At 41.0% G+C, this 13,828-nt stretch overlaps 1 protein-coding gene across 1 annotated transcript in view; it reads left to right on the top strand.

Annotated features, from left to right (window-relative positions):
• Nucleotides 1–13,828, top strand: part of USP13 (ubiquitin specific peptidase 13 (isopeptidase T-3)) — a 135,517-nt gene that overhangs the window by 99,730 nt on the left and 21,959 nt on the right. The window contains exons 17-19 of the mRNA XM_018047535.1: nt 2,905–3,048; nt 5,437–5,603; nt 7,346–7,499. Of these exons, the coding sequence (XP_017903024.1) occupies nt 2,905–3,048; nt 5,437–5,603; nt 7,346–7,499 (465 nt within the window). The remainder of the gene's footprint in view (nt 1–2,904; nt 3,049–5,436; nt 5,604–7,345; nt 7,500–13,828) is intronic.

Below are 13,828 nucleotides of genomic sequence, written 5' to 3'. Positions count from 1 at the left end.
GGGTGAGTTGATACTTTTGATTTTCTAAAGAACATGAAAAAAAGCAAACTATTTTATAGTCAATATTTAGATATTAATTAGGAGGAAGAAGGAGTATGTTAACACAAAATACTCTGAATCTTTTTGTCTATAAAGCCTTGCCAGAGACACTATTGTTAATTTAGAAGTTTAAGTGTTTTACTTTGCCAAAAAACACTTTATGTGATTGATCATGTGACTTAGACCTCCATGCTTGCCTTCTTGGGTCAATTTTGATTTGCTGGTTGCTGAAGAGGCTGTTAGGGGCAGCGAGGGTCATGGGCAAACCATTGCCTCTGCAAATAATCTGATTGTAATGATAACAGTATTTTTGAATGGTCACCATGAGTCATTGTTGAGTTTATGACTCCATAAATTCTTTTAAGTGCGTATAAATGTACTATTATAATAATACAAAGTCCAGCTTCTTATTTGATTGTCACAGTAAGATGGGCAGAGCAGGTGACCTTTATACAGAGGATAAAAGTGATACCCAGGAAAGTTCAGAGACCTAAGAGCTAGGACCAGAGCCAGAGCTAGGCGTCAGGCATGCTTTCATGTCACTTGACCTTGTCTGGAGTGTGAGGAGTTTGCTGGCTGTCCCAACCCTGCAGAGAGCCAGTCTCCAGGATCTTGCTCCAGGGGAGGTGGAGGGTGGCTGGAACTGTATCAGAGGAGTCTGACTGTGAGCAGTTCAGCTCACAGTCAGCATTTTCCATTTTCCTCCTGATCTAAGCCTACTGTATTCACCAGGAGAAAACAACATTATCTGGGGTTAATTGCAAAGATTTTCTTATATGCTTTCTTTTAAGAGTTTTGTAGTTTTAGCTTTTACATTTAGGCCAGTGATACATCTGGAGTTAATTTTTGCATATGATGTGAGATAGGGATCCAAATTTCAGCAGTTCAGCTCACAGTCAGCAGACATTTAAAAGGAGTGACTTTGATTGTATTCTTACTATAAATGAAAAGATATGTAGAAATTACATATTAGTGATGAGTCATCTCTGGTTTCACCACCCATCTATAACCAGTATTAACATTTGGCATCTGTCCTTCTGCTATTCTTTACCTATGCCTGGTTCACTCTATTTTCCCCAAAATGGAATTAGACATTTTCAATTTAATATACTGTTACATGCATGCATACACTTATTAAGCTGCATTACTTAACTGCATTCTAGAGAACAGAGTCTTTCACAAGGTGTTGAAAAGTATTCTCTGAAAGAGTTTCATAGTTTCTGCCCAGAGGAATCCTTTTTTAATTACTAAACTTTTAAAATATTTTAAAAAATTTATTTGAAGTAGCACTGATTTACAATGTCATATTAGTTTCAGGTATATAACACAGTGATTCAGTTATACATATCTATGTCTATTTTTTTCAGATTTTTCTAGGTTATTATTAAATATTGAGTATAGTTCCTTTTCCTATACAGTAGGTCCTTGTTGGTTATCTATTGTGTATAGTGTAGTATGTACATGTCAATCCAAACCTACTGCAGGAGTCTTTATTACAGGACTTTAGAATTTTCACTCCCTTAATGCACACTGTGAATTTCTAGGGAGAACAGAGAATGTAGGTTTAAAAAACTTATTTGACCATGGGAGCCCTTTGTTTTGTGGTTCGTTAATTTTGTGGTTCATCTCTCTTAGAACACTAGGATTCTCTAGAACACAATTGAGGAATCACTGTTGTCCTATATCATTGCTTTCTTAAAATTTTATCTTGATAGGATGTCCCGTGTATCCTCATTGTGAGATAGAACTTTGGTAAATACATTTTCAGTATAATTTTTGTAGAACAGATATTTCTGTTCCTCAGTTCTCCTACTGTTTGCTGCCTCTGGCAGAGTTTTCAGTAGATTATAGACCTCAGGGCGTGGAAACCAAAAGGGGGATATTTTGTGCTCCAGCTCCCTCTCAGCCTTTGGTGTAATTTGAGAGCCTCGTGTAGGTGGTGTGTGTACACACACATGGACATACATACACACCCATGTACATGTATGTGTATGAATGAATATACATACAAACCTATAGACATGTGTATGTATAGGTGTGTGTTCACACACCTCTCTGCCCATGGTTTAGTCACTAAGTCGTGTCCGACTCTTGCGACCCCATGGACTAGAGGCTGCCGGGCTCCTCTGTCCATGGGATTTTCCAGGCCGGAATACTGGAGCGGGTTGCCATTTCCTTCTCCAGGGGAGCTTCCCTACCCAGGGATCGAACACGGGTCTCCTGCATCGCAGGCAGATTCTTTTCCGTCTATGCCTCCAGGGAAGCCCTCTCTACCCATATCTATGTATTATTGTGAAAAGAAAAGAAAATCTGTATCTAAGCCAAAGTTATGTTTGTAAAGCAATCCTTTTAAATATCTTAAGTGTATACAGTTAAAAAATTTTCCTTCTATCTGAATGTTGGCTCTCCATGTCTCAGACTGATTGCATCCTTTGATTGCTGATATATCTAAAGACCTGGTATAACTTTCTATGAGGTTTAAGGGATAAGCTTTTTGGCCTGCAGAGAATGCTTTCTCTTCCAATTTCAGTCCTAAGAGAGCCTGCTGTAGTGGTCTTGAGAGTGATGTAAGAGACTGAAATGGTTCTGGGAATACGCTAGATCTCCCCATAGGAAATTAGGGAGTTGTTTTTCAGTGCTTGGATTGTTCAGGTAATTACCATGGTTCCTATTTGGTCAAAGATAAAAACTCAGCTAAAATAGCTTAATATTTGGATGGCTTGAAACAAAACACAGTTAAACCACCATCTAAACAAACAAAATAGCACCTTCTTTGGGTAGCATGTGGATAAGGGGTGAAGAGAAGCTAAGACAAGAAGAAATAGGGTTGACTTTTTACGCCAGACTATCCTGTGTGCTCTGTAGCATCAGATATTGATGAGTCTTCGGTGATGCAGCTGGCTGAGATGGGCTTCCCTCTAGAAGCGTGTCGGAAGGCTGTGTATTTTACTGGAAATATGGGAGCCGAGGTGGCCTTCAACTGGATCGTTGTTCACATGGAAGAGCCAGGTAGGTGGTCAGAAGATGGGCTGGCTTTGGAGTCTGACATGATTGGCCCTCAGTGATGTTAAGCCTTGGTCCTTCTGTGTCCTCAGGGTGTGTCCCAGAAAATGATTTATCAGCTCATAATCTGCTGCACGGAGTGGATGGGAGAAGATGGCTATTTTGCCTGTGTAGCAAAGTGACAGTCTTTGCTTTCCTCTTTTAAATAATAGCTTTGTTGAGAGAGAATTCACCCTTTTAAAATGTATAATTCAGTCGCAAAAAAAAAAAAAAAATTGGAAAGATGTGCGATATACTTCTAGCTAAGAAATGATGAGAACTTGAGCTAAAAGATTGTGCCTGAAGAAATAGGGGCTGTTTAGGTAGCATTAACTTTTACCTACTTTATTAAGGTATAATTCACCTACCATATAATTCCTTCGTTTAAAGTATACATTTCACTTGTATAAATCTTAATTATGTTGAATTGGTTCATAGTGCTTTTCAGGTCTACTATATCCTTCTACTTTTCTGTCTATTCATTCTATTAATTTTTGAGTTTGATATTGAAACTCCAACTAAAAATCTTAATTTATCTACTTAAAAATAATAATTGTAATATATAGTGGAACTATCTGTAACTTTGTTCTGTGTTTTCCAAGTCTCCTATAAATGTGTTATCAATCTTTCAGAATTTAAAAAATAAAGAGGAAAAAGAATTTCCCCAGATAAAAAGTGTATATTACAGTGCCTTTTTAGTAAATTCACAGAGTTTTGCAACCATCCAAAAAGAAATTCTGTAGCTAATAGAAGTCGCTTTCCATTTTCCCTGTTCTTCCCAGCCCCTGGCAATCACTAGTCAACGTTCTTTCTGGCTCTGTGGATTTGTCTGTTCTGGATGTTTCATATAAATGGAATCATGCAATGTGAGATCTTTTGTTTCTGGTTTCTATCACTTAGCATCATGCTCTCAAGGTTCATTTATGTTGTGGCATGTATTGGTACTTTATTTCTTTTTATGGTTGATAATAGTCTGTTGTATGGGCATACTGTGTTTTATTTATCCTTTCATCGATTGATGGATATTTGGGTTTCCACTTTTTGGTTATTATGAATAATGCCGCTATACACATTTTGTGTACAAAGTTTTTTTAGAAATATATTTTAAAATTTATTTTTTTTGGCTTCACTGGGTCTTTGTTGCTGTGTGTGGGCTTTCTCTAGTTGCAGCGAGCGAGGGCTACACTTCATTGTGGTGCACGGGCTTCTCATTGCGGGGGCTTCTCATTGCGGTGGCATCTCTTTGTGGCTTCATTGTGGCAGGCAGGCTCAAGTGCAGGAGCTTCAGTAGGTGTAGCAGATGGGCTCAGTAGCTGTGGTGCAAGGGCTTAGTTGCTGTGAAGCATGTGGCATCACCCCCTGCCAGAGGTTGAACCTGTGTCCTATGCATTGACAGGCAGGTTCTCAGCCACCAGACAATCAGGGAAGTCCCCATGTACAAATTTTTATATGGACATGTTTTCATTTCTCGTGAATGGAATTTCTCTGTCATATAGTAACTCCATGTTTAACTCTCTTGGAAGCTACTGAATTGTTTTTTAACAGTGACAGTGTAACATCCCCACTAGCAATGTATGAGGGCTTCAGTTTTCCTGCATCCTCACCAACCCTTGTTAAATCTCATTGTGGTTTTGATTTGCATTTCCCTAAGGGCTAATGATGAATGCCTTTTCATATGCATATTGACCAATTACCTATCTTTGGAGAAATATCTATTCATATGCTTTGTCTGTTTTTAATGAGGTTAGTTGTCTTTGTATTTTTGAGTTCGAAGAGCTCTGGATACAGTTACCTTATGGGATATATGGTTTACAAATATGTTCTTCTGTTGTATGGGTTATCGTTTCACTTTCTTGATAGTATCCTTTTGTCTATTTTTTTTCTTTTGTCACTTTGTGCTTTTGGTGTTGTGTCTAGAAAACCATTGCCTAACCCAAAGGTCACAAAGATTTTCTTACATGCTTTCTTTTAAGAGTTTTGTAGTTTTAGCTTTATATTTAGGCCAGTGATCCATCTGGAGTTAATTTTTGCATATGATGTGAGGTAGGGATCCAAATTTATTCTTTTGAATGTGGATAGGTAGTTGTCCCAGCACCATTTGTTGAAAAGACTGTCCTTTCCCCACTGAATGGTCTCAGTACCCTTGTTGAAAATCAGTTGACCGTTGATACGTAGGGTTATATCTGAACTCTGCATTCTGTTCTATTAGGCTATTGATCTATATGTTTGTTCTTATGCCAGTTTTAGACTCTCTTGATTATTGTAACTTTAGGCATTTTTTCTTGTTAGCTCTAAAGGGTTGTTTATTTCAAGACCCGAAAAAGGAAAGGGCCTGAGTGTGATTCTTTTCTCCAGATTTTGCTGAACCGCTGACCATGCCTGGTTATGGAGGAGCAGCTTCTGCTGGGGCCTCTGTTTTTGGTGCTACTGGATTGGATAACCAACCTCCGGAAGAAACTGTAGCTATCATTACCTCCATGGGATTCCATCGAAATCAGGCTATTCAGGCCCTGCGAGCAACGGTAAGCACGAGAGACCATGTGAACCCCTGCCTCTTCTGTTTTGTTACTGGCAACTGAAACTTTCCAGTGTCCTCTGATCGTTTTGAATCATGTCTGTCTCACACCCACTATTCCCCAGAAGGGTTTATTAACATGTAGTGTATATAAAGGTAAAATAAATGATTGAGGGAAACATTCAGAGATTTTAAGAGTAAGGATATTTTAAAAAAGCAAGGGAGATAATACAATGGAGGTAAGATAATCCAGCTGAAAGACACTCTGTGTCCTCTTAATGTTCATTAGCATGAGGTCAGAGACTTTACTTGGAGCTTGCTTGTGGCCTTAGAGGAAGGAGGGATGCTTGAGATCCTGTGTTCAATAAGGCAGTCCTTCAGGAGAAATTGTGCTTTTCTGATACCAAGATCTTGGAGCGTTCTCTCTCAAAAGTCCTCATGGAGAAGTCTCTTTGGAATTATCTGCTTCTGTTTCTGTCTGTGGAGAGAAGTTTTATCAGGTATTCGTGAAGTCCTGATATTATCAGGAAAGACGGGACCAGGATATTGGAGGGTAGACAGAGGCCTTCCTCTTGCAGTGCAGACATCTGTTTAATCTTGAGGGAAAGTACTTTTTTTTTTTTTTTTCCTCACACCATAATCCATTTTTGAGGGCTTCCCTGGTGGCTCGGTGGTAAAGCCTGCCAATTCAGGAGACCCGGGTTTGATCTCTGGGTTGGGAAGTTCCCCTGAGGAGGAAATGGCAACCCACTCCAGTACTCTTGCCTGGGAAAATCCATGGACAGAGGAGCCTGGTGGGCTACAGTCCAAGGGAACAAGATTGCAAGCATTGGACATGACTTAGTGACTAAACCACCAGAACCAATCCATTTTTGAGTGGATATCTGCTCCCGAGTCCTTCTTGCCATCCTGACTGGGCTCTGATTGGGCCCCTTGCTGAGGTCACAGAGGCTCTCGGCTGGCTCCCGACAGTTTGGCTGGAACAATCTGTTTCCCTTTAAAATGCCTGAAATGTTTCAACTGGCGTTTGTTATACTCAGTGTTCTTGTTTATGCCCCAATTATTTTACTTGCTTGACTGTTTAATTGGAGATTTTGCCTACATCTAAACAGATTGTTTAACTCATCAAGTAATGTCACAAAGGGGATTGACGGAAATGCTTTTATGGTCCATTGATTTGAATTACATGGAGTTCAGTTTAAAACAATGTAGCTTAACTACCCAGTGTTGTCTTCATTAATCAAGGCATCATCTTGTCTCTGCTGCAGTTCAGTCACTCTGCTGACATTTAGGAGAAGAGGCTCTGACCTGGTACCCATGTTAGCTTCCCTCCACCCTGCATGGTTATCTGCACAAAATACAGTTGGTGGAGAAGGTAGCATTGCAGTTAGTGCGGCTTTGGAAAGAGCCGCAGTAAGACAGATGCCATTCTCTTTGGCCTTCAGCCTCTCATCATTATCAGCATCAGCTCACAGAAACGCTGAGCTAGGACTGATACAGCTTTGGAATGTTGACCTGCTGCTCTGAACTGTTTTCCAGCGAATCCAGTTACAGACCTCAGTTGAGAGACTTGCAGAATGTCCATGGAAAGTGCATTTCATAGACAAGGTCAGAGCCTCTTACTCAGAGCCACTTAGGACTAATGAATTCAGGCCTCCTGCCCTGTCTGCTTGACATCCTGGTTCAGACAGTCAGGATATAATGAGGCCTCAGGACGGCATACATTGTAAAAATGTTTTGTTTTATCAGAATAGTAACCTGGAAAGAGCACTGGATTGGATCTTTAGCCACCCTGAGTTTGAGGAGGACAGTGACTTTGTGATCGAGATGGAGAATAATGCCAATGCGAACATCGTTTCTGAGGCCAAACCCGAAGGACCTAGAGTCAAGGATGGATCTGGAAGTAAGTTCTTGCCTCAGGGATTGCTCAAGGGGTTGTGGTACATTCTCTTCATGCCCTTCCCTCCCACTCCTGCATGTTGACATCTTTAAAGTGAAAGTGAAGTTGCATTGTCGGACTCTTTGCGATCCCATGGACTGTAGCCTACCAGACTCCTCTGTCTATGGGATTTTCCAGGCAAGAGTAGTGGAGTGGGTTGCCATTTCCTTCTCCAGGGATCTTCCCGACCCAGGGATCAAACCTGGGTATCCACATTGTAGGCAGACGCATTTACCATCTGAGCCACTAGGGAAGTCTGCCATCATTCAAACCTTAGCATAGATCCCAGCTTCTCATAAATGGTGCTGCTGCTGCTAAGCTGCCGCTGCTGCTAAGTCGCTTCACTCATGTCCGACTCTGTGCGACCCCATAGACGGCAGCCCACCAGGCTTCCCCTGTCCCTGGGATTCTCCAGGCAAGAACACTGGAGTGGGTTGCTATTTCCTTCTCCAATGCATGAAAGTGAAAAGTGAAAGTGAAGTCGCTCAGTCGTGTCTGACTCTTCACGACCCCATGGACTGCAGCCTACCAGGCTCCTCCATCCATGGGATTTTCCAGGCAAGAGTACTGGAGTGGGGTGCCATTGCCTTCTCCACAGGAATGGTGCACTTGGCCACTTCTCTTGGGCCAGGGTGACCTGGGGGAGTCTTGGCAGACTCAGGCATGCCACCTGTGTGTACGCCTCACTTTAGCGCCAGCTCTGACTTGCTCTGTGCTTTGAGGTGAAATTCCATTGTAGGCCATGAACACTTTTGTCCCAAAGAGAGCCGTTACTTTCGTGGTAACATTTTTGAAGAGTTGAAAAGCGATCTTATACCCTTGACCCTATCATTGCTCATACCTCCTCCTGATCATTTTCTGAAGGGCTGTCAGGTCAGGAAGAACTGCTGTAGGTGCATGTGGTGCCCTCCATCAGTAAACACATATATGTCACCGTGTGCTGAGCATGACTCTAAGCACTTTATGTAGACACTCATTTAATCCTCACTATACCCATTTTACAGATAAGAAAACAGAGGCATAGAAAGATTAGGTAACGTTGCCCAAGATCACATAGTTCTTCAGAGGTAGAGCCAAGATTCAAAGTCAGAATGCATGTTCCTGCTTACTCTGTACCCTGTCTCTCGGGCTCTTCTTCCCTACAGGATCAGAGCCTGGCAGCCACCACCCCCTGCCATCAGGTCCCAGCCAGCTTGTCTCTCAGTGTTGTTTCTTCTGCACTCCCCAGACCTACGGCTCACAGGCCTGGTATTGTAGCCACACCATTCAGTGGTCCTCGACCCTCTCTCCTTACCCCTAGGCCTTCATTCAGGCTAACCCTTAGATGCAAGTTGCCCCTTCTTTCCCATCACGGCTTGCTGAAATCCTCATCGTTATTCAGAACTTGGCCACAGGTTCCATTTCTCTGGGCCTCTTCGCCAGGTTCTTATCGTAATCAGTCCCATCTTACCTCACAGGCTGATGACAATTATACCAACATTAACAGTCCTTCACTCATGTCATATTTAGTCTTCACAGTACCCCTGTGAGGTAGGCACTGGGATTGTGTCCATGCTGCAGGTGAGGAAACTGAGGCAGAGGGGGCAAAGTAACTTGCCAAGCTCGCTGTGCTGATGAGAAGTAGAACCAGAATTCCTCCCCCCAAGGCAGCCTGTCTGCAGAGCCTGTGACCGTAGTTCCTGTAACGGGGTGTTCGCTTTTCTTATTAGAGGTATCAGGTTCATCTTGAGATAAAATTAGTTGTGTAAATACCTGTGTCTCCCAGCTGACAGGGAGCTGGTGGAGGACAGAGGCCGTTTTACTTTTATAGAGCTTGTGGTGTCTGGTGCATAGAAAGTACCAACAAAATAATAGTTGTATCTAGTTAAATTCACCAAAACAGCATTTGTTCCTATAATGGTATGACATGTAGCTTCATGGTCTCACCAGACCTAACACGTATGCATTGATATGGCTCTAGAGACAGAGGGGGAGGGAAATTTCCTTTTTCTTTTATATAAAACAGTTATTTCTTCACTGAAACTGTGTTAATGCGACTAGAGAAGAAAAGGATGAGCTGTAGTTCTCCCAACTTCCAACCACTGCCTGGGCTAAAATATTAAAAGCTGTTATGGACAAGTTACTCAATAATTCACGAGCAGGATTTATTATGTGTTCCGTGTCCATTGGTTCCCCGCTTCCTTGATTTTCTGTAATGGACTTTTCTTTAGGATGGTGAGTTCTTGCAGAAGGAATAAACCACAAGATGGGGCCCTTGTAACGCCGCCAAGGTAATTGGCTGCAGAGGGAGGGAGAGTCTGATCATTAGGGTTTCCTGTCTTCTGATGGAGCTTGGACAGACCAACCATTCTCTAAGAGATGGTCATTAATGATACAGAACAGCCACATCCTCTCCTCGGGCTTACTGAACTCAGAGTGACCTGCACGTATTCCTGTTTTTTGAGTCGCATTCTTGAATAGGATTTCATGAAGTTTTTAAACACCCTTGAATTTAAAGGCGCTCTGGGCCAAGCTCTGTGGTTCTTACTCCTCATCACTTCCAAATTTAGCAATTATGGTGGAGTGTGGGGAAGGAGACAGTGATGCACTATGAAAAAGCACACGGAGGATATGCAGAATCTAAGGGCAGTAGGAGGAGAAAAATTTAGTTATAAAAAATGCATAAACCACCCTAACTCATCAAATGCATTCTGCGTGGGATTTTGCAGAAGAACAGATGCTTTTCAAGTAGCCTTTCCAGCACTGTGTCTGGCCCAGGGGAGGTGATGAGCAAAGAATGACTGAATGAAGAAGTGAAGGCCGCGTGGTGGTGGTCACAGGGGCTGTTTGTTTGCTGTCTCCACTGAGTGCCGCCTGGAGGAACTAGCAGCGGACTGCTGCATTTTGTTGCCGAGACCACAGGAAAGGGGAAAAATGACATCTTTTTCTTCGCTGCATTAGCATCTGAACGCATGTTGGTCACTTTTCTTGTTTTCCTTTTCCAAAAATTAACATTTATGTTATTTTTTCTTCCAGTGGAAAGGATGTATAATAACTTTAGCAACTTGAGAAAATGCAGATCTATGAAAAGAGGAAAATGATAATTACAGTCCTACTAGCCAGTCATAACCCAGTCACTGTTAAATATTTTGTGTATATCCTTTTTTTAGATCTTTCTTGGCAAAAAAAAAAAAAAAAGAATGTAAAAATATATATTTATAGAAATATAGCATTCTATTCTATACATGATATCTTTAAGATATTAAAAGGTAGTTAATTTACAATATATTAGTTTCAGGTGTACAGCATAGTGATTCAGTATTTTTATAGCTGATACTCCATTTATAGTTATTACAAAATAATGACTGTATTTCCCTGTGTTGTACATTATAGCCACTATTCATGCTATTTTATAGCCTGCTCATTCCCTAACTGTGGGTATACATTATGTAAATCCAAGTCATTGAACATATATTAATATTCAGTTGCACCATAATATATATACCTAATTCTAGGCCAGCTAGCTATTATTTAAATAAAAGACAATTTCAGAAAGAGTTTTAAATAACAGGGTTATTTGCACATTCAGAAGGTGTTGGCAGTGATTTTTAAATAATACAATATTCTTAAAGGGTGAATTCCATGAACAGAAGTATAACAAATGCTTCTTTCCATCTCTATCGAGGTAACAAACATTTGTTCAACATTTAAGTTTCTTTCATTTCTTCCCTCCTCCACTCCACTCCCTTCTTTTTTTCTGTTAAAAATAATGCTGTAATGAATATTCTTGAGCTCTCCCTTCTTCTTTTTTTTAAAAGTTACTTTAAATTGTTTATTTCTTTGCTGCACCGCGTCTTGGTTGCAGCCCACTGACTCTTTAGTAGTAGCATGCAAACTCTTCTTAATTGTGAGTTTCCTGACCAGGGATTGAACCCGGGCCCCCTGATTTGGAAGCTCAGAGTCTTAGCCATTAGACCACCAGGGAAGGCCCTCCTATATTATTTCTTTAGGGTGAGTTTCTGGAAGTGAAGTTTTGGAGTCAAATGTGTTTTGAGATGTGAATACAGATGATTGCTTCACTCCCCTCAAACACAGCCATGAGCTCCTTTTCCCATCCTTCCCAGCAGTGCTGTTGGCCAAGCACTCTTCATGTTTTTCATATCCTTATTGCCTAGTTGTTTTTCTTCTTGTGTTAATTGCTTCCTTTGCCCATTGCCCATTTTTATTGAAGTGTTGAGATATTTTTTTTTATTGATTTGTTTGACAGTTTCAAGTATTGTAAATTATACCTCGTAGCTTTATAGTATTGAGTTTTTCTGGCAGAAACATGTTTTCTTTTGCTTCATCTCCCCTTTCTCCTGCCCCTGAAGCTATATGGTTTTCCATATAGTTGTATGTGTTTCTGGTTTAGTTACTTCTCAGAATTACATATTCTGTGTTGTTCAGTTGCTCAGTCATGTCTGACTCTTTGCAACCCTATGGACTGCAGCATGCCAGGCTTCCCAGTCCTTCACCATCTCCCAAAACTTGCTCAGACTTATGTCCATTGAGTTGGTGGTGCCATCCAACCATCTTATCTTCTGTCACCCTTCTCCTCCTGCCATTGGTCTTTTCTAGCATCAGGGTCTTTTCCAATGAGTTGGCTCTTTATATCAGGTAGCCAAAGTATTGGAGCTTAAGCTTCAGCATTAGTCCTTCCAGTGAATATTCAGGGTTCATTTCCTTTAGGAAAAGGAAATTTCCTTTGATCTCCTTGTTGTCCAAGGGACTTTCAAGAGTCTTCTCCAGTACCACAATTCAAAAGCATCAATTCTTTGGCACTCAGCTTTTCTTGTGGTCCAACTCTCACATCCATACATGACTACTGGAAAAACCATAGCCTTGACTAGACGGACCTTTGTTGGCAAGTGATGTCTCTGCTTTTTAATATGATGTCTAGGTTTCTCATAGCTTTTCTTCCAAGGAGCAAGCGTCTTTTGATATCATGGCTGCAGTCACCATCCAAAGTGATTTTGGAGCCCCCAAAAATAAAGTCAGTCACTGTTTCCATTTTTTCATCATCTGTTTGCTGTAAAGTGGTGGACCAGATGCCATGATCTTCTTTTCTGAATGTTGAGTTTTAAGCCAGCTTTTTCACTCTCCTCTTTCACTTTCATCAAGAAGCTCTTTAGTTCATCTTCACTTTCTGCCATAAGGGTGGTGTCATCTGCATATCTGAGGTGATATGAAGAAATCAAGATTTCTCCCAGCAAGCTTGATTCCAGCTTGAGATTTATCCAGCCCAGCATTTTGCATAATGTACTCTGCATATAAGTTAAATAAGCAGGGTGACAATATACAACCTTGATGTACTCCGTTCCCAATTCTGAACCAGTTCATTGTTCCATGTCTGGTTCTAACTGTTGCTTCTTGACCTCCATACAGGTTTCTCAGGAGGCAGGTAAGGTGGTCTGGTTTTCCTATCTCTTTAAGAATTTTCCACAGTTTGTTGTGATCCACACAGTCAAAAGCTTTAGTGTAGTCCATGAAGCAGAAATAAATGTTTTTCAGAAATTTGCTTGCTTTTTTTTTAATGGTCCAGCGATGTTGGCAGTTTGATCTCTGGTACCTCTGACTTTTCTAAATCCTGCTTCTATATATGGAAGTTCTTGGTTCACATGCTATTGAGCTTAACTTGAAGGATTTTGAGCATTACCTTGCTAGCATGTGAAATGAGTGCAGTTGTGTGGTAGTTTGAGCATTCTTTGGCATTACCCTTCTTTGGGATTGGAATGAGAACTGACCTTTTCCAGTCCTGTGGCCACTGCTGAGTCTTCCAAATTTGCTGGCATATTGAGTGCAGCACTTTCACAGCATCATCTTTTAGTACTTGAAATAGCTCAACTGGAATTCCATCACCTCCACTAGCTTTGTAGTAATGCTCCCTAAGGCTCACTTGACTTCACACTCCAGGATGTCTGGCTCTACAGGAGTGATCACACAATCATGGTTATTCAGGTCATTAAGACCTTTTTTGTATAGTTCTTCTGTGTATTCTTGCCATCTCTTCGTAATATCTTCTGCTCTGTTAGGTCCATGCTGTATCTACCCTTTATTGTGCCCATCTTTGCATGAAATGCTCCCTTGGTATCTCCAGTTATCTTGAAAAGATCTGTAATCTTTTCCATTTTGTTTTCCTCTGTTTCTTTGCATTGTTCACTGAGGAAGGCTTTTTTTTAATCTCTCCTTGCTATTCTTTGAAGCTCTGCATTCAGATGGGTATATCTTTCATTTCTTTCCTTTGCCTTTTGCGTCTCTTCTTTTCTCAGCTATTT

Source organism: Capra hircus, chromosome 1, assembly GCF_001704415.2.
Source record: "Capra hircus breed San Clemente chromosome 1, ASM170441v1, whole genome shotgun sequence".
Taxonomy (NCBI): Eukaryota; Metazoa; Chordata; class Mammalia; order Artiodactyla; family Bovidae; genus Capra; species Capra hircus.
This window is presented reverse-complemented; position numbering and strand designations above follow the sequence as displayed.